Source organism: Papio anubis, chromosome 1 (assembly GCF_008728515.1).
Source record: "Papio anubis isolate 15944 chromosome 1, Panubis1.0, whole genome shotgun sequence".
Taxonomy (NCBI): domain Eukaryota; kingdom Metazoa; phylum Chordata; class Mammalia; order Primates; family Cercopithecidae; genus Papio; species Papio anubis.
Window position 1 is genome coordinate 43,182,475 of NC_044976.1, and position 18,690 is coordinate 43,201,164.

General features: G+C 47.2%; 1 protein-coding gene across 7 annotated transcripts in view; it reads left to right on the forward strand.

Moving 5' to 3' along the window:
- ARMH1 (armadillo like helical domain containing 1) overlaps positions 1-18,690 on the forward strand; it is a 52,640-nt gene that overhangs the window by 16,611 nt on the left and 17,339 nt on the right. For all 7 annotated transcript variants that reach the window (XM_031667880.1, XM_031667877.1, XM_031667876.1 and 4 more), the window contains 5 exons: positions 834-1,061; positions 9,572-9,640; positions 10,537-10,703; positions 13,563-13,759; positions 16,724-16,808. In XM_031667880.1, coding sequence (XP_031523740.1) covers positions 856-1,061; positions 9,572-9,640; positions 10,537-10,703; positions 13,563-13,759; positions 16,724-16,808 — 724 coding nt within the window. In that variant the 5' untranslated portion in view covers positions 834-855. The remainder of the gene's footprint in view (positions 1-833; positions 1,062-9,571; positions 9,641-10,536; positions 10,704-13,562; positions 13,760-16,723; positions 16,809-18,690) is intronic.

Sequence of the window (18,690 nt, forward strand, 5' to 3'; positions counted from 1 at the left end):
GAATGGGAACTTTTTCTTCCCACTAACTTTTTTTTAAGTTGTTTTTAAGAGTTAGTGTAAAAGCCCGAGGTACAAGGTTAAGGAGCACTTTAACTTAGGTGATTGGCGTAAGAGGGAGGCCATGTCCCTCAAGACCTCAAGCCTCTGACCCTGTATGAAGTAAGCCACAAGAGAGGCCCAGATTTTGTTTTTTGGGGGTTTTGTTTTGTTTTGTTTTTTGTTTTTTGGGTTTTTTTAAACACAGTCTCACTCTGTCGCCCAGGCTGGAGTGCAGTGGTGCGATCTCGGCTCACTGCAACCTGCCCCCCAGGTTCAAGAGATTTCGCCTGCTTCAGCCTCCCAAGTAGCTGGGATTACAGGTGCCCGCCACCACGCCCGGCTAATTTTTTGTATTTTTAGTAGAGACGAGCTTTCGCCATGTTGGCCAGGCTGATCTCAAACTCCTGACCTCAGGTGATCCGCCCTCCTGGGCCTTCCAAAGTGCTGGAATTATAGGCATGAATCACCACGCCCAGCCTTAGCAAGCACTTTTATCTCAGCTGGATGCTGTGGTCTTTTAGTTGCTGGCATCAGTAGAGAAGCCAAAGAGCTAAAATTTTAGTTCTTAAAGAGCAGACATTTAGCACACTGATATTCTTAATCCCATTAAGAATCTCCAGCTAGAGCCTCCCTGTTCAAGCAGCAGATGACCAGTCCTAGAGTATATTTTGCATATAACTACACCCATGTGCATGATGGAGCCACACCCTGCCTTCAGTTGATTGCTAGAAAAATAATGGAGTTGCATGATTCTAAACATTCTGGTAACCTCTCTGTTTTCCCTCCCTCTGTAGCCAACTTCAGGACTGATTGATCATGACTTCTATAAAGGAACAGGCAGCAATTAGCAGGCTCTTAAGTTTTTTACAGGAGTGGGACAATGCTGGGAAAGTCGCAAGGAGTCACATCCTTGACAAATTTATTGAAACCAACCAAGGCAAGACTGCCCCTGAACTGGAGCAGGAGTTTTCCCAGGGAGCCAGTTTGTTCCTGGTACGCTTGACCACCTCGCTTAGAATCACGTATCCTTTGCCGAACAGAAAAAAAAAAAAAAATTAGGCACCGGGCACAGTGGCTCACGCCTGTAATCCAAGCACTTTGGGAGACTGAGGTGGGCAGATCACAAGGTCGGGAGTTCAAGACCAGCCTAACCAACATGGTGAAACCCTGTCTCTGCTAAAAATACAAAAATTAGCTGGGCATGGTGGCAGGTGCCTGTAATCCCAGCTACTCAAGAGGCTGAGGCAAGAGAATCACTTGAACCCAGGAGGCAGAGGTCGCAGTGAGCCGAGATCACGCCACTGCCCTCCAGCCTGGGTGACAGAGTAAGACTCTGACAAAAAAAAAAAAAAAAAAAAAAAAAAATTAGGCAACCTTCAAAAATGAAAAGGAGAGGAGATTGTCAAAGGAGTTTTCTCTTGATTCTAGTATTTTAGAACAGGACATCTGGTGTTAAAAAAAGGTGATTAAAAAAATCCTTAGAGTCAAGAACTCTCTCAGCTTCCTGTCTTCCCAACCTATGATTGTATCTTCTTTCTCCCCGCTAACCTCTTTTGCTACCATCAGAGTTGCAGTAGGTATACCTTCTGTCTAGGGCTAATCCTCTATTTGTACTGCACTTGAACCCCTTCCTATCTCCTTATTCTTTCTCTCCTATAGCTTTCACCTTTGCCTCATAACCAGCATTTTTTTAGCATTTATATATGCTGAAATATCTTCTACTTTAAAAAGTAAAATTGAATCCCTGTTTCAAATCTATATTCCACTTCTGCCCTTCATGGTGAAGCTTCTTTTTTTGTTTGTTTGTTTGTTTGTTTGTTTGTTTGTTTGAAACAGAGTCTCTCTCTGTGGCCCAGGCTAGAGTGCAATGGCTCAATCTCAGCTCACCACAACCTCCGCCTCCCCGTTCAAGCGATTCTCCTGCCTCAGCCTCCCGAGTAGCTGAGACTACAGCCATGTACCACCACACCTGGCTAATTTTTGTATTTTTAGTAGAGACAGGGTTTCACCATGTTTGCCAGGCTGGTCTCAAACTCCTGACCTCAAAGTGCTGGGAGTACAGGCATGAGCCACCGTACCCAATGAAGCTTCTTGAAAAGATTGCTGCCGGGCGCGGTGGCTCAAGCCTGTAATCCTAGCACTTTGGGAGGCCGAGACGGGCGGATCACGAGGTCAGGAGATCGAGACCATCCTGGCCTGACACGGTGAAACCCCGTCTCTACTGAAAAATACAAAAACTAGCCGGGCGAGATGGCGGGCGCCTGTAGTCCCAGCTACTGGGGAGGCTGAGGCAGGAGAATAGCGGGAACCCGGGAGGCGGAGCTTGCAGTGAGCTGAGATCCGGCCACTGCACTCCAGCCTGGGCGACAGAGCGAGACTCCGTCTCAAAAAAAAAAAAAAAAGAAAAGATTGCTGAGGGGCCGGGCGCAGTGACTCGCGCCTGTAAACCCAACACTTTGCAAGGCGGAGGTGGGCGATCACCTGATGTCAGGAGTTTGAGACCAGCGTGGCCAACATGGGAAACCCTGTCTCTACTACAAATACAAAACTTAGCAGGGCATGGTGGCACACGCCTGTAATCCCAGCTACCCAGGAGGCTGAGGCAGGAGAATCATTTGAACCTGGGAGGCAGAGTTTGCAGTGAGCCAAGATCACGCCATTGCACTCCAGCGTGGGCCACAGAGACAGATCCTATCTCAAAACATTTTTTAAAAATTACAAAAATTAAGGTTGTTGAGTCTCTCTGTCTCCACTTCCTCTCCTCCCTTTTCTCCACTCACTGCCATCTGACTTCCGTGCCTCCCACTCTACTGATGCAGGTCTTGCTAAGATTACCCACGTTTTTCCAGTTGCAAAACCCAGGGACTGCATCCTCAGTCCTTTTATGTGACCTCTCAGTGGCATTTGTCAGTCAACCTTTCCCACTTCTCAAAACACTCCTGGTTTCTGTGATACCGATTATCTTGGTTTCTATGCATTTCCCGCCCTTCTTCAGCCACCCCTTAAATGCTGTTCCTTGGGATTCCATTGTCATCCCTCTTCTGTACTCACTCTCAGATTCTCCCTGAGGGACTAGCTCACTGTCAAGATTCAACACCACTCTTGTATGAGGGCTTTCAAATAAGTATCCCTGCCCAAATTTCTCTCTTGAATCAGAGTTCCATACCTATATATCCAACTATTCCATACCCATACATCCATCTTCACTCATATGCCACAAGATGAGTGTCACATATCTGGCTTAGTAAACTAGGGGAATAGAGTGCCATTATGTGGAAGAGAACATAAGAAGAGGAGTAAGTTTGAGGGTAGATAAGCTTGCTTTAGGACATGTTGAGTTTGAGATGTCTGTGCTCAGGATCCCTGGAGGCAGGTCAAGGCTAGAGACAGATCTGGTCACCATCAAGGTGATACTTCAAGTTATAGGTAGATTTGAGGATATTCCTGCTCTGTGTGCCCATGGCACTCTACGGATTTATCTCAGACCCTTTTATTGTATATTTCTCTCCTTGCCTGAACCCTCTCGCCTTCTCTAAACCCCCTCCTTGACCCATGCACAGTGGCTTACACCTATAATCCCAGCTACTTGGGAGGCTGAGGAGGGAGGATCACTTGGGCCTTGGAGTTTGAAGCTGCAGTAAGCTATGATCACACCACTGTGCTCCATCCTGGGCAACAGAGCAAGACCTCGTCTCTATAAAAATAAATAAATAGGCCAGGCGCGGTGGCTCATGCCTGTAATCCCAGCACTTTGGGAGGCTGAGGTGGGCAGATCACGAGGTCAGGAGATTGAGACCATCCCGGCTAACATGGTGAAACCCCGTCTCTACTAAAAAACACAAAAAATTAGCCAGGTGTGGTGGCGGGCGCCTGTAGTCCCAGCTACTCGGGAGGCTGAGGCAGGAGAATGGCGTGAACCCAGTAGGTGGAGCTTGCAGTGAGCCGAGATCGCACCACTGCACTCCAGCCTGGGCAACAGAGCAAGACTCCGTCTCAAAAATAATAATAAATAAATAAATAAACCCCCTCCTTATTTGACCAACTCCTGCTCTATTATTCAGGTCTCAATTTAAACATTGCTTTCTCAGGAAGCCCATTTCTGAGTCCTAGGCTAGCTTAGGTTCCCTTCTTATATATGTTCATAGACTTCCTCTGTCTTAATAATCATAACATTTTATTGTTATTACCTGCTTAATACCACTCTTTTCCCCCACTGGATTTTAAGATCTCTGTGGGCAAGAATCACATCTGTTCTACTTATGCCTATATTTCTAACATGTAGCACGACACCTGGCACCTGTTTACTGAGTAGAGGAACGAACGACCCAGCGTCTGCAGCTGGGCAGAATTAAAGGTGTAAGTAAACACCGCTCTCTTTCTTACATTTAAGTTAGCGATAAAATTATTTTTCAGACTCAGACCTATAACACAGGCCAAAGGGAATAACCATGGAATACATCTGTAGGTTTACCCAAATGTTCTTACTCTATTTTTATTTTTATTTTTTTGAGACAGGGTCTTGCTCTGTTACCCAGGCTGGAGTACAGCAGCGCAATCTCAGCTCACTGCAGCCCCAAATTCCTGGAGACTCAAAGGATCCTCTCACCTCAGCCTCCCAAGCAGCTAGGACTATAGGCATGCACCACCACACCCAGCTAATTTTTCTGGTTCCTTTTTTTTTTTTTTTTTTTGAGACAGAGTCGCCCAGGCTAGAGTGCAGTGGCCAGATCTTGGCTCACTGCAAGCTCTGCCTCCCGAGTTTAGGCCATTCTCCTGCCTCAGCCTCCCGAGTAGCTGGGACTACAGACGCCTGCCACCTCGCCCGGCTAGTTTTTTTGTATTTTTTTTTAGTAGAGACCGGGTTTCACCGTCTCAAGACAGGATGGTCTTGATCTCCTGACCTCGTTATCCGCCCATCTCGGCCTCCCAAAGTGCTGGGATTACAGGCTTGAGCCACCGCGCCCGGCCAATTTTTCTGTTTTTAAAATTTTTGTAGACATGGGGTCTTGCTATGTTGCCCAAGCTGGTCTCAAACTCCTGGCCTCGTGTTCTTCCCACTTCAGCCTCCCAAAGTGCTGGGACTATAGGTGTGAGCCATCATACCTAGTCTGTTCTCAGATATTATTGTGCATAAAAGAGGTTTAAAATGCAGATTACCAGTTACCTATCCATCCGCACCCCCAAGGTTCTGCTTTAGTAGATTGAGGGTGGAACCCCGGACCCTTATTTCTAACAAGTACTCTGTGTGGCTCAAGTGCCAGTGGTCCACGGGTTATGCTTTGAGAAACATTGCTGCCTATAACCTGGCTCCTGTCCCCACAACCCATGACACTACCCTAACCAAGGCCCTAGCTTTGTTGCCAAGACTTTTTTTCCTTCCTTGTCTTACTGGACAATATTTTCCATTTGGCCACAGGATGAAATGACTAGGGGTTGTACAGGGTGGGATGAGGAAGGCAAGGTCACACAGGGTGAGACAAGTAAGGCAGGGTCGTACAGGTGCAGGGTCAGATCCTGTCTGTTTAACACTGTGATGTCTTATTCATCTCATCATGGATTTGTTGTTGTTTGAGACAGAGTCTCACTCTCACTCTGTCACCCAGGCTGGAGCACAGTGGTGCCATCACAGCTCACTGCAACCTCAACCTCCCGGGCTCAAGCCATCCTCCCACCTCAACCTCCCAAGTGGCTGGGACTACAGGCATGCACCACCACACCCCCAACTAATTTTATTATTTTTTGTAGAGACAGGATCTTGCTGTTGCTGTTTCCCAGGCTGGTCTCAAACTCCTGTGCTCAAGCAACCCTCCCACCTTGACCTCTCAAAGTGCTGGGATTATAAGTGTGAGCTACCATGTCTGGCCCATCATGGACTTCTTAATATTAATTTGATTATTTTAAATAGCGCATTGAAATATTATTTGATAACTGAATTTTTTGGTGCCCCTTTAAATTTCAGACCCCAGGCAAGTGTCTCCCTCACCTCACCCTAGTCCTGGCCTTGCTTGACCACTGCCTCCTCTTCAGCTGTCCTCTCTTCTACCTTCTCCCGCTATTTCTCAGTTGCTATTGCAGGATCTCTCCCACCCCAATCCCCCACTGAAATGTCAGTGTGTCTGAGCATTCTGTGTTTTTCTTACTTGGTCATTGCACTTATTACATTAGGCATTACATCATTCTTCTTCATTTCTCAAGTGCCAATCATAGTGCCTAACATTTAGTGGGTACTCAGTCAGTGCTTACTAAATGAATGAACCATGCTTTTACTAAATAGTTGTAGAATCAGTGTTCTACACCTAGAATTATTCATAATTCCCTAACCTTTTGCAACGTTGTCATACAACAGAAAAAATAGACTGCCTGAGGTGATAACAGTGTTTTGTTTTTTTTTTTGTTTTTTTTTTGTTTTTTTTTTGTTTTTTTGAGACGGAGTCTCACGCTGTCGCCCAGGCTGGAGTGCAGTGGCGCGATCTCGGCTCACTGCAAGCTCCGCCTCCCGGGTTCACGCCATTCTCCTGCCTCAGCCTCCTGAGTAGCTGGGACTACAGGCGCCCACCACCGCGCCCGGCTAATTTTTTTTTTGTATTTTTAGTAGAGACGGGGTTTCACTGTGGTCTCGATCTCCTGACCTTGTGATCCGCCCGCCTTGGCCTCCCAAAGTGCTGGGATTACAGGCGTGAGCCACCGCGCCCGGCCAACAGTGTTTTGAATTAATAAACCGACTTCTCCTACTGAGCCCTCCAGTTACGGTGGATTTTGGAGGAAAACAAGTCAATATAATAGCATCATAGCATCATTATTTTTTGCAAAATTGACTACCACAAAGTCCCATATAAGCCTAAACCCTTTTTCCAACCTTGAACTTTCAGAATCGATCAGTAAAACTAAGGATTTGCATATTAAATGATAAAATTAGTTACCATTTATTGAGTCTTTTTTTGTTTTTTTTTTTTGAGACAAAACCTCACTCTGTTGCCCAGGCTGGAGTGCAGTGGCACAATCTCGGCTCACTGCAACCTCCACCTCCCGGGTTCAAGCGATTCTCCTTCCTCAGCCTCCCGAGTAGCTGGGATTACAGGCATGCGCCACCATGCCCAGCTGATTTTTATATTTTTAGTAGAGATGGGGTTTCACCATGTGGTCCAGGCTGGTCTTGAACTCCTGACCTCAAGTGATTCACCCTCCTCAGTGCTGGGATCCCAAAGTGCTGGGATTACAGGCACGAGCCACTGGGCCCAGCCTATTGAGTCTTCTTATGTTCTAGGCACTGAGATTATATACTGTGCAAATATTATCTCATTTGGGCCTAACGCCCAGCCTAATAAGTGATTGGTATTATTCTATTTTATAGATAAGAAAGATGAGCCTTGAAAAGGTTGAGTAATTTACTAGCAAATGGTAGAGATAAGGTTAGAACCGGGTGTCTGTCCGAAAGCCTATACGCCATCGCGTCTCCTACTCAGTGAACCATGCAGACCACAGCTCCACCTGCGACACCACACTGGGAGTTCATCTGCAAAGCCCCCTCCATCCATTTGTCTACAAGCCAGAAAGCCTAACAGTAACAGTTAGAATCGGAGTCAGACTGTCTAGGTTCAAATCCCGGTTCCAGCAGTTCACTGTGGGACCTTGTACAAGTTATTGACCTGAGATTGTTACCTCATGTCAGTAAGTAAATGGAAATGCTAATAGCACCCACTGGAGGGCCATGGTGAGGATTATATGAGACAATGCAAGCAAAGCAGTTAGCACAGTGCCCTGCACACAATAGGAGCTGGTACTTGTTAGCTACTGCTGACCTTGTGGCCCCAACATTGCTCCTTCATCCCCTGTTCTCTAGATCCAGGACTCAAACAATGTGTTCTGGAACCAATTCCTGGAAATAGTAGACCAGAAATATGTACAGTGAGTGACTATGAAAACAAGACTAGCTGGGTGTGGTGGCTCACGCCAGTAATCTCAGTACTTATGGGAGGCAGAGACAGGAGGATTGCTTGAGCCCAGGAGTTCAAAACCAGCCTGGGCAACATAGCAAAACTCCATTCTCCACAAAAAGGAAGAAAAAAACAAACAAAAAATAAAGCTGGCATGCTGGCTCACGCCTGTAATCCCAACACTTTGGAAGGCTGAAGCAGGAGGATTGCTTGAATCCAGGAGTTTGAAACCAGTCTGGGCAACATAGTGAGACCCGTGTCTCTACAAAAAATACAGAAAAAAAATAGCTGGGCATGGTGGCACGTACCTGTAGTCCCAGCTACTCAGGAGATTGAGACAGGAGGACTGCTTGGGCCCAGGAGTTCAAGGCTACAGTGAGCCGTGATTGCACCACTGTGCTCCAGCCTGGGCAACACAGTGAGACCCTCTCTCAAAAAAAAAAAAAAAGAAAAGAAAAGAGTAGCCCAGGACAGAGGAAACAGAAGGTGAAAAAAACAAAAGTTTGTCAGCCTAGCCTGAAGAAAAAGGGGAAAATGCACTGAGGCAGGAACGGGGCAGAGGTTGAGGGAGCAGGGTGGGGACAATGTAGGAATAAAAAGACCACCACGTGGGCTGATGCCTGGCCCCAGCTATGGCGGCAACAGGCAGGGGAGCCTGGCTCCAGAGCAAACACTATTTTTGCAGTAAAGAGCCTTTCCTAATGAGCCAATCTGTCTCTACTTCTATTGGCATCCTGGGAACCAGGGTGCAGCAGAGATAATTTGCTTCACACACCCCCCGCCCAAACAAAGCACCATTACCTCCAACCCATTACATTAGCCTTTATCAGCCTTGGAAGCTCTCAGTCATCCTCCATGAGCTGCAATAATTTCAGCTAATTTCTTAAGTGTTCTAAGAGCCTCTGATGTGTTATTAGCCTAGTAATTGTTGACTGGTTCCTTTTCTGTTGTGGCTTGATTTCATACCTTGTATCCGAGCTGATGCGTGCTTTGGGTACTTGATTATAATGAGGCTTTTTGCAAAGACTCACATTAAAAAATAACATTAAATACTGAGGTTGGTTTAAATCAGAGTTTAATTTTTCCACCATCTCCTATTATTCTTATTAGGAAGCCAATTCTTCATAAGGATAGTGACCTCCAGTGTAAAACTTTGAACAAGTACAAAAATTGAGAATTAATGATGAAGCTGGTTCTTTTTAGGGAAATCTAAGAATGAGGCACAAAGTCATGAACTATGCTGAGACCAAGGCTGCAACAGGCACGGCTTAGAGAGGTTTGGGATATTGACTCCCAGCCTTCTCCAGGGGTCCTTAATTCATCAGAGCCTCCTTGTTCCCTAGAGAGCCTGTAAGAGCCAAGGTGGCTGAACGGCCGCAGAGGAGCTTCCTGGAGAACAGTGAACAGCCAGCACCCCCTTCCCCCGCATCCTGTGTGTATTGCCACTTCCCCTTCAGCCGGTAGCCCCTCTCAGGGTAAAGGGGCACAGTTCAGCTACTTGGCCACCCTGAACCCTGGGTGGTACCAGAAATTAGGCACAGACTCTGGCTTCTGTGTGAAAAACCACCCTGAAAGTCACTCTTTAACGTGTCATACAGCTATGTCACTGACTCATGTTTAGAAAAGCTTCTCAGGTCCATTGGCATCTTCTTATCAGCTGTAAGCAGGTGAGTTCTGTTCTAGCGTGATTCTGGGGGTCTCAGTGGCATTTCAGGCTCACGATGTCCTTGGCATTCACACCACCCAGAGCCACGGATTCCTGTTAGCAGTGGGTTCCTCGTAGCTCTCGGGATGGGCCCAGAGGTAATGTCCACCGGGCTCCTGCTCTAGTTGCTCCCCCATCCCGTGCTCTCCAGTGGCGCTTCACTAGACAGCACTCTCTTGGTTGTCAACTGCAGAAAACCACCTCATATTGGACTTAGAAAAAGAAAAATTATTGGCTCACTTAACTGGAAAAGCCCAGAGGGTAGAAATATATATTTCAGCCCTGACTAGATCCAGGCCTCAAACAATGTCATCAGTACTTGGCCTCCCTCTCTGTCTTTTTCCCCATTTCTGTGTCTTCTCCTCTGTGTTCATAGACCTGTGTGTGCCGTGGTCCTCAGGAGCTCCAGACACACCAAAAACAGAGCAGATCCTTTTCACAGCTTCCCAAGAGAGTCCTAGGCTTTGAGCCTCATTGGATCAATTTAGGTCCCATGCCCAGCCGCAAACCAACTTCTACAGTCAGAAGGGTGACATACCCTGTCACCTCCTCACCCCACCAAAACTGCATGGCCCATGAGAGGCAGAGGGGTGAATCCCCAAGTGACAGTTGAGGTGGTATTACAACAAGAAGGAGAAGAGATGCTGGAATGGCAAAACCAAAAACTGTCCCTAGTATAGAATTCCAGCATTTCCTGCTGGAAGGAAGAATTTCCACACTCTTGTGTCACTTGACCTATGGACATTTCCTGGATAGGAGGGCAAAGTATGTGAAAGGGGACCTTGGGATCTCTTTGAAAGCTCAGTGCAAAGGAACTTGACAAGAGTCTTATTTCTACTTTTCTATCCCTCTGGACAGTAATCGGTACCTTATAGAATTTCTTGAGGTTGGAGGTGTCCTGACACTCTTGGAAATACTTGGGCTGGAGAAGATCAAGGAGGAGGCCAAGAAGGAATCCGTCAAACTACTTCAGGTTATTGCAAACTCTGGCAGGACGTACAAGGAGCTCATTTGTGAAAGCTATGGTGGGTACTGTGTATGACAAGATGTGTCTCCCTAGGGACCTCAATGAAATGGTGGCAGAACCCACCACTGCTATAGGAAAAACACATCATAGAACTGGTTGAACAGCAAGCTTTTTGTGCTCTTGTTCATGTCACCACTAGAAAACCCAGATTTATGATTCTCCTGATTCATCATTTGGTCACATTTTTCAGTAGTGGTTTTAGAAATACTTCTCCTTTTTAAATATATCCTGTTTCAGGCATCCATTCAAAGATTTATTGAGCTGTGGCCCAATATCTTTTGTGAAATTGAGTTATGAGGCCGGGCCCGGTGGCTCACACCTGTAATCCTAGCACTTTGGGACACCAAGGGGGGAAGATCATCTGAGGTCGGGAGTTTGAGACCAGCCTGACCAACATAGAGAAACCCCGTCTCTACTAAAAATACAAAAAAATTAGCCAGGTGCGGTGGCGGGGGCCTGTAATCCCAGCTACTTGGGAGGCTGAGGCAGGAGAATTGCTTGAACCCAGGAGGCAGAGGTTGCAGTGAGTTAAGATCTCACCATTGCACTCCAGCCTGGGCAACAAAAGTGAAACTCCATCTCAGAAAAAAAAAAAGAAAAAAGAAATTGAATTATGAATAACTCAAGAAATAAAATTGAAGGCCAGGTGCAGTGCTTCACACCTGTAATCCCAGCACTTTGGGAGGCCAAGGCGGGTGGATCACCTGAGGTCAGGAATTTGAGACCAGCCTGGCCAATGTGGCAAAAACCCCTCTCTACTAAAAATACAAAAATTAGGCCAGGCGCAGTGGCTCACGCCTGTAATCTCAGCACTTTGGGAGGCAGAGGCAGTCGTATCACGAGGTCAGGAAATTGAGACCATCCTGGCTAACATGGTGAAACCCCGTCTCTACTAAAAATACAAAAAAAATTAGCTGGGCATGGTGGCGGGCGCTTATAATGGCAGCTACTCAGGAGGCTGAGGCAGGAGAATCATTTGAACCCCGGAGCTGGACGTTGCAGTGAGCTGAGATCGCGCCATTGCACTCCAGCCTGGGCTACAGAGCAAGACTCTGTCTCAAAAAAAAAAAAAAGGAAAAAAAAAATTTGAAATAAAATTATTGAATACCTACTGTGTGGTAGATATATGCCAAGTGCTAGGGATACAAAAATGAATACAATATAGTCCCTGTCCTCAGAGAGTTTAGAGTCTGGTGAGAAAAGTAAATAATCTAGTTGGTTTTTTTTCTTTTTTGAGACAGAGTCTCACTCTATTGCCCAGACTGGAGTGCAGTGGCGCAATATCAGCTCACTGCAACCTCTGCCTCCTAGGTTCAAGCAGTTCTCATGCCGTAGCCTCCCATGTAGCTGGAATTGCAGGCAAGCACCACCATGCCTGGCTAATCTTTGTTATTTTTAGTAGAGACAGGGTTTTGCCATGTTAGCCATGGCTGGTCTCAAACTCATGAGCTCAAGCGATCCACCCAACTTTGCCTCCCAAAGTGCTGGAATTATAGGCATGAGCCACCACACCCGGCTCAATAATTGTAATATAATCTATGAAGTGCTCCAAGTGAGGCATGTAAAAGAGATACCACCCCCTATATCTTCCTTTTTCTTTTTTTTTTTTTTGTTTGAGTTGGAGTCTCACTCTGTAGCTCAGGCTGGAGTGCAGTGGCGCAGTCTTGGCTCACTGCAAGCTCCACTTCCTGGGTTCAAGTGATTCTCCTGCCTCAGCCTCCCCAGTAGCTGAGACTATAGGTGCATGCCACCAGACCCAGCTAATTTTTGTATTTTTAATACAGACGGGGTTTCACCATGTTGGCCAGGCTGGTCTCGAACTCCTGAACTCAAGCCATCTACCTGCCTTGGCCTCCCATAGTGCTGGGATTACAGGCGTGAGCCACCGCACCTGACTCACATCTCCCTTTTCCAAAGCACTTCCCACCCTGCATTCTCATCAAGGTTCTCCTGGCTGTCTACCCCATGGCCTCTCAAAGCCTCAGTGTCTTCATCCGTAAAGTGGGAGTAACACCTTCCTCTTGGTATGGTTTCTGGGATTAAGTGAGTTAGTATTCATAAAACCATTTTGCAAACTGCTGAGTGCTATACAAGTGTTATCATGGCCAGGCGCCGTGGCTCACACCTGTAATCCCAGCACTTTGGGAGGCCGAGACGGGCGGATCACTGGGTCAGGAGATCGAGACCATCCTGGCTAACACGGTGAAACCCTGTCTCTACTAAAAAAAAAAAATACAAAAAACTAGCCGGGCGAGGTGGCGGGTGCCTGTAGTCCCAGCTACTCGGGAGGCTGAGGCAGGAGGATAGCGTGAACCCGGGAGGCAGAGCTTGCAGTGAGCCCAGATCGCGCCACTGCACTCCAGCCTGGGCGACAGAGCGAGACTCCGTCTCAAAAAAAAAAAAAATACAAAAATTAGCCGGGCCTGGTGGCACACGCCTGTAGTCCTAGCTACTTGGAAGGCTGAGGCAAGAGAATCGCTTGAACCCAGGAGACAGAGGTTGCAGTGATTCGAGATCGCACCACTGCACTCCAGCCTAGGCAACGGAGACTCCAGCTCAAAAAAAAAAAAAAAAAAAAAGTGTTATCATATAGCAATAAAAAATGCACGTTTTATTTGTAAATTGTGCAGAGCCATTTTAAACTTTAAAACACATACTTTGACTTGCCTATGCTGAAAGCCACATAGCTCTAAGGTGAACAAGACAGTGATGCAACATCAGAACCAAGCCTCAGTTTTGCTTTGGGTGAACAGGCTTAGTTGAAGAGCTATTAATCCTATTCATATTATGTAATCTTGGGTGGGGATTATTTTCATAAAGCCCTTCCAATTTAGAATTTCCTCTCTTCTTTGCTCAGGTGTACGATCCATAGCAGAATTTTTGGCAAAGTCTAAGTCAGAAGAGACCCAGGAGGAAGTGCAGGTTCTGTTGGATTCTTTGGTCCACGGCAATCCCAAGTACCAAAATCAAGTGTATAAAGGTCTAATAGCTTTGCTGCCCTGCGAGTCCCCCAAAGCCCAGCAGCTGTCCCTGCAGACTCTCAGGACTGCCCAGGTGAGCCAAGGCTGCATGCTCCTGTGGTTCTGATTCAGATACAATAATCTTACAATTACCTTCCGCAGTTGCGCTCCACATAGGCATGAGAAACGGAGCTCAGCCTCCCACTGCATGTCTGTTGTTCAATCAGTGTTACTTCCAGAAGGCCAAGGTAGGGCAGAGAGTTCATGCCTCCCAGCAGAGTGATTTGTCCTGTTTACTTAAGGATCAGAAAGATGTTGGCAGACTTAAAAGTGGTTGAGACAAGCAACAAGGATGATGAAAGGGCTGTAGAAAAGATTAAAGGAGTCGATTTGATAGGGAAAGAATAATGGTGCATTTGTAGACAGCATGTAAGTGAAGAGGCCAGATCTCCAGTGCTGGGGAAGGCTTTTTTTTTTCCTTGTTGGCTTTTGCCCTTCTCTCAGACAGTACCCTTGGATGCAAGTGAAACCAAATTTGGGGCATGGTGAGCATATGAAGACATTGTGCCTAGTAAAGAGGGGATAGAGGCTTAAAAAGTGGCTTTAAGATGAACCATCAGGCTGGGTGCAGTGGCTCAGGCCTGTAATCCCAGCACTTTGGGAGACTGCAGCGGGCGGATCACTTGAAGTCAGGAGTTTGAGACCAACCTGGCCAACATGGTGAAACCCCGTCTCTACTAAAAGTACAAAACTTAGCTGGGCGTGGTGGCACACGCCTGTAATCCCAGCTACTTGGGAGGCTGAGTTCAGAGGATCGTTTAGCCTGAGAGGCAGAGGTTACAGTGAGCCAAGATCATGCCACTGTATTCCCTGGGCAAAAAAGTGAGATCTGTCCCCCCCCCAAAAAAAAAGACAAATTCAAAAATAATAATAACTGGCTGCCGTGGCATGTGCTTATAGTCCCAGCTGCTCAGGAGGCTGTGGTGGGAGGATCGCTTGAGCCCAGGAGTTTGAGGCTGCAATGAGCTATGATGGCACCACTGTACTGCAGCCTGAGTGATAGAGTGAGATCCTGTCTCTAAAACAATTTTAAGAACAGATCAGATTATCATTATTGTCTTATTTCCACAGTTCCCATTTCTTAAGTGCCTCATACATGCCAGCCACTGTGTTAGGGGCATAGCTACACGCTCTCTCTTAGTCTTCAGTATACCTGATGGAGGCAGATACTATTCTCCCTTTTTTCAAAGATGGTGGAACTGAGCTCAGGAAAGTGTGTTAAGTGACTTATCCAAGGCCACATGATAAATAAAAGGTGTTTACCAAGCGAGAATTTAAATCCGCCCTCTCCTAAGTCCTTACTCTTTCCACATACCACTCTGCCTCTTCGAAAAAGGGCAATGATAGGGCCGGGTGCAGTGGCTTAGGCCTGTAATCCCAGCACTTTGGGAGACCGAGGCGGGCGGATCATGAGTTCAAGAGTTCGAGATCAGCCTGGCCAGCATGGTGAAACCCCATCTCTACTAAAAATACAAAAATTAGCTGGGCGTGGTGGTGTGTGCCTGTAATCCCAGCTACTCGGGAGGCTGAGGCAGGAGAATTGCTTGAACCCGGGAGGCGGAGGTTGCAGTGAGCCGAGATCACGCCACTGCACTCCAGCCTGGCAACAGAGCGAGACTCCATCTCAAAAAAAAAAAAAGAAAGAAAGAAAGAAAAGAAAAGAAAAAGGGCAATGACAGTGATAGATGGAAAACAGAAAAAATGGGGCTAGAAAATCAAGGGAAAAGAGTTTCCATAAGGAGGACATGATCAGCTGGGTCAGATGCAACAAAGGGAGTCAGTAAGGGTAGAATAGAAAGATGGTCCCAGCAGGAAAAGTTTTGGTGAATTAGGAGACTGCCTATGGCAGGAAAAATTAAATCACAGCGGCCTGTCAAAGGATGAATAGGGGATGAATAAGTGGCTTCTCTTGGGAAGCTTAGATGTAAAGGAAAAAAAGAGCAATAGCAAAGGAGAAGACAGAGTTGAAGGACGATGTTAAATATGGATGAGCTTAAGGATGTTTAATGCTAAAAGAAAAGAACCAATGCATAGGTAAAGTTTGAAGAGAGAGAAAAAAGGGGCTGTCTGATGGGATGAGGTTCCTGAGGAAGGGAAGATTTTAGGATCTTGGATGAGTTCCATTCTCCTTGCCCTGTATCCTCTCTCCCCCAGTCAGAGTAGCCAGCTTTGTGCCTGCACCTCTGGCAGGTAGCCTCATTTAATGCCTCCTGAGTTAGAGAGTTCAGTGGCAGCCTCAGCCTAGGCCCACTGACTCACCACTGCCCTCCCTTCCTCTCCCCCATTCACCCAGGCGCCTGGCTGTTTGGAAGTCTGTTTGGAAGTTCCTTTCTTCCAGGTAGACAAGATCTAAAGACTAACCAGCTTGGGTGGGCACAGGCTCACGCTTGTAATCCCAGCACTTTGGAAGGCTGAGATGGGCGGATCACTTGAGGTCCGGAGTTCGAGACCAGCCTGGTCAACATGGTGAAACCCCGTCTCTAGTTAAAAAAATAAAATTAGCTGGGCGTGGTGGCAGGCACCTGTAATCCCAGCTACTCAGAGGCTGAAGCAGGAGAATCACTTGAGCCCGGCAGGCAGAGGTTGCAGTGAGCCAAGATCGCACCACTGCACTCCAGCCCTGGTGACAGAGTGAGAATCTATCTTTTTTTTTTTTTTGGAAATGGCTCTGTCGTCCAGGCTGGTGTGCAGTGGGGCGATCTCGGCTCACTGCAAGCTCCGCCTCCCAGGTTCACGCCATTCTCCTGCCTCAGCCTCCCGAGTAGCTGGGACTACAGGCACCCGCCACCACGCCTGGCTAATTTTTTGCATTTTTAGTAGAGACAGGGTTTCACTTTGTTAGCCAGGATGGTCTCGATCTCCTGACCTCATGATCCACCCGCCTTGGCCTCCCAAAGTGCTGGGATTACAGGCGTGAGCCACCGTGCCCGGCCAAGAATCCATCTTTAAAAAAAAAAAAAAAAGACTAACCACCTTGTCCTGTTGTCTGTCTGGTCAGTCAATCATTGGGACCACACACCCCAGCATCGTGGACTGCGTGCTGAAGGTGCTGGGCACGATGCACCTGGAAGTCCAGTATGAAGGTAGGGAGGCTACTCTAGATTGCAGAAAGGGGTACCGAGAGCCAGGCGTATCAGCTCTCAAAAGCTTTCTCTTAGTCACAAAGAGCCTTGATGTGGAGTGTCTGGGACAGCCTTGGCAGATGGAAGACGCTGGTTCAGAAAATGTCAGTCACACCTATACCTTGCGTCAGCCACAGGGTGCCTAGGGTGCCTGAATGGTTGCAAGAACCTGCCTGGGTCCAGAGCTGGCTCTGGCTCCCAGTCTTATGTGGTGCTTCCTGGCTAAACAGAAATCACCCTGAGGAATGTCCTTCTTCTTTTTTTTTTTTTTTTTTTTTTTGAGACGGAGTCTCGCTCTGTCGCCCAGGCTGGAGTGCAGTGGCCAGATCTCAGCTCACTGCAAGCTCCGCCTCCCAGGTTTACGCCATTCTCCTGCCTCAGCCTCCCGAGTAGCTGGGACTACAGGCGCCTGCCACCTCGCCCGGCTAGTTTTTTGTATTTTATAGTAGAGACGGGGTTTCACCATGTTAGCCAGGATGGTCTCGATCTCCTGACCTCGTGATCCGCCCATCTCGGCCTCCCAAAGTGCTGGGATTACAGGCTTGAGCCACCGCGCCCGGCCGGAATGTCCTTCTTCTAAGAAACTAAACTGAATAGTCATAGTATTAATTTGGTTGGTTGTTTTTCCTGGGTTTTTTTTTGAGACAGGGTCTTGCTTTGCTGCTCAGGCTGGAGTGCAGTGGTGCCATCATAGCTCACTGTGGCCTCAAACTCCTAGGCTCAAGAGATCCTCCCTCCTCAACCTCCCAAGTAGCTAGGACCACAGGTGTGCACCACTACGTCCATCTAACTTTTTAGTTTTTTGCAGAAACGACGTCTCACTATGTTGCCCAGGCTGGTCTTGAACTCCAGGCCTAAAGCGATCCTCTCACCTCAGCCTCCCAAAGTGCTGGGATTACAGGCATGAGCCACCGCACCCGGCCTATTTATTGAGAACCTCTGTGTGCCCGCCACTTTCCATACATCACCTCATTTACTTCTCAAAATAACCATAAGAGGCCAGGCATGGTGGCTCACGCCTGTAGCCCCACCATTTTGGGAGGCCAAGGCAGGCAGATCACCTGAGGCCAGGAGTTTGAGACCAGCCTGGCCAACGCAGCAAAACCCCGTCTCTACTAAGAATACAAAAAAATTAGCTGGGGGTGGTGGCATGTGCCTGTAATCCCAGCTACTAGAGTGGCCGAGGCACAAGAATCACTTGAACCCAGGAGGCAGAGGTTACATTGAGCCGAGATCTCGCCACTGCACTCCAGCCTGGGCGACAGAGCAAGATTCTGTCTCAAAACAACAACAACAAAACAACAACAGTAACAACAAAATAACCAGAAGAGTACAAAACCTGGTACATACTAGGTATTCAAATGTTTCCATGAATGAATGGTAAAGATATGTAGTTTTATGTTTTTCAAGATACAGCAATAAAGCCCAGAGAGGTTAAGTATGCTTCCCAAGGTTACACAGCTATTGGATTCTAGCCGGATCTGCCTGACTCTAAAGTTTATGCTTTTAACACATAGCGCATGGCAGATATTTAAACGATATAATTTCCTTCCCTTTTCCTATAGTGGTTCAGAGGAAGGAGATTCTATTTTCAACAGGAGGAGATTAAAGAAGGGTTCACCGAGACGGTGGTGTTTGAACTGAGCTGTGGACAATAGGGAGGATTTGGGAAGGTCGAAAGGAGGAGAGGAGGTCGTTCGGGAAAGGGGGATGGTAGAAAGGAAGGCAGACAGGGAAGTGCAAGGTGTGTCCTGGGAATAATGGGTAGGTCACTTAGAAAAGGGATGGTAAAAGTCTAGGAAAGGTAAGCTAGGAGCAATGGAGGGGCACCTTGAATGCCATG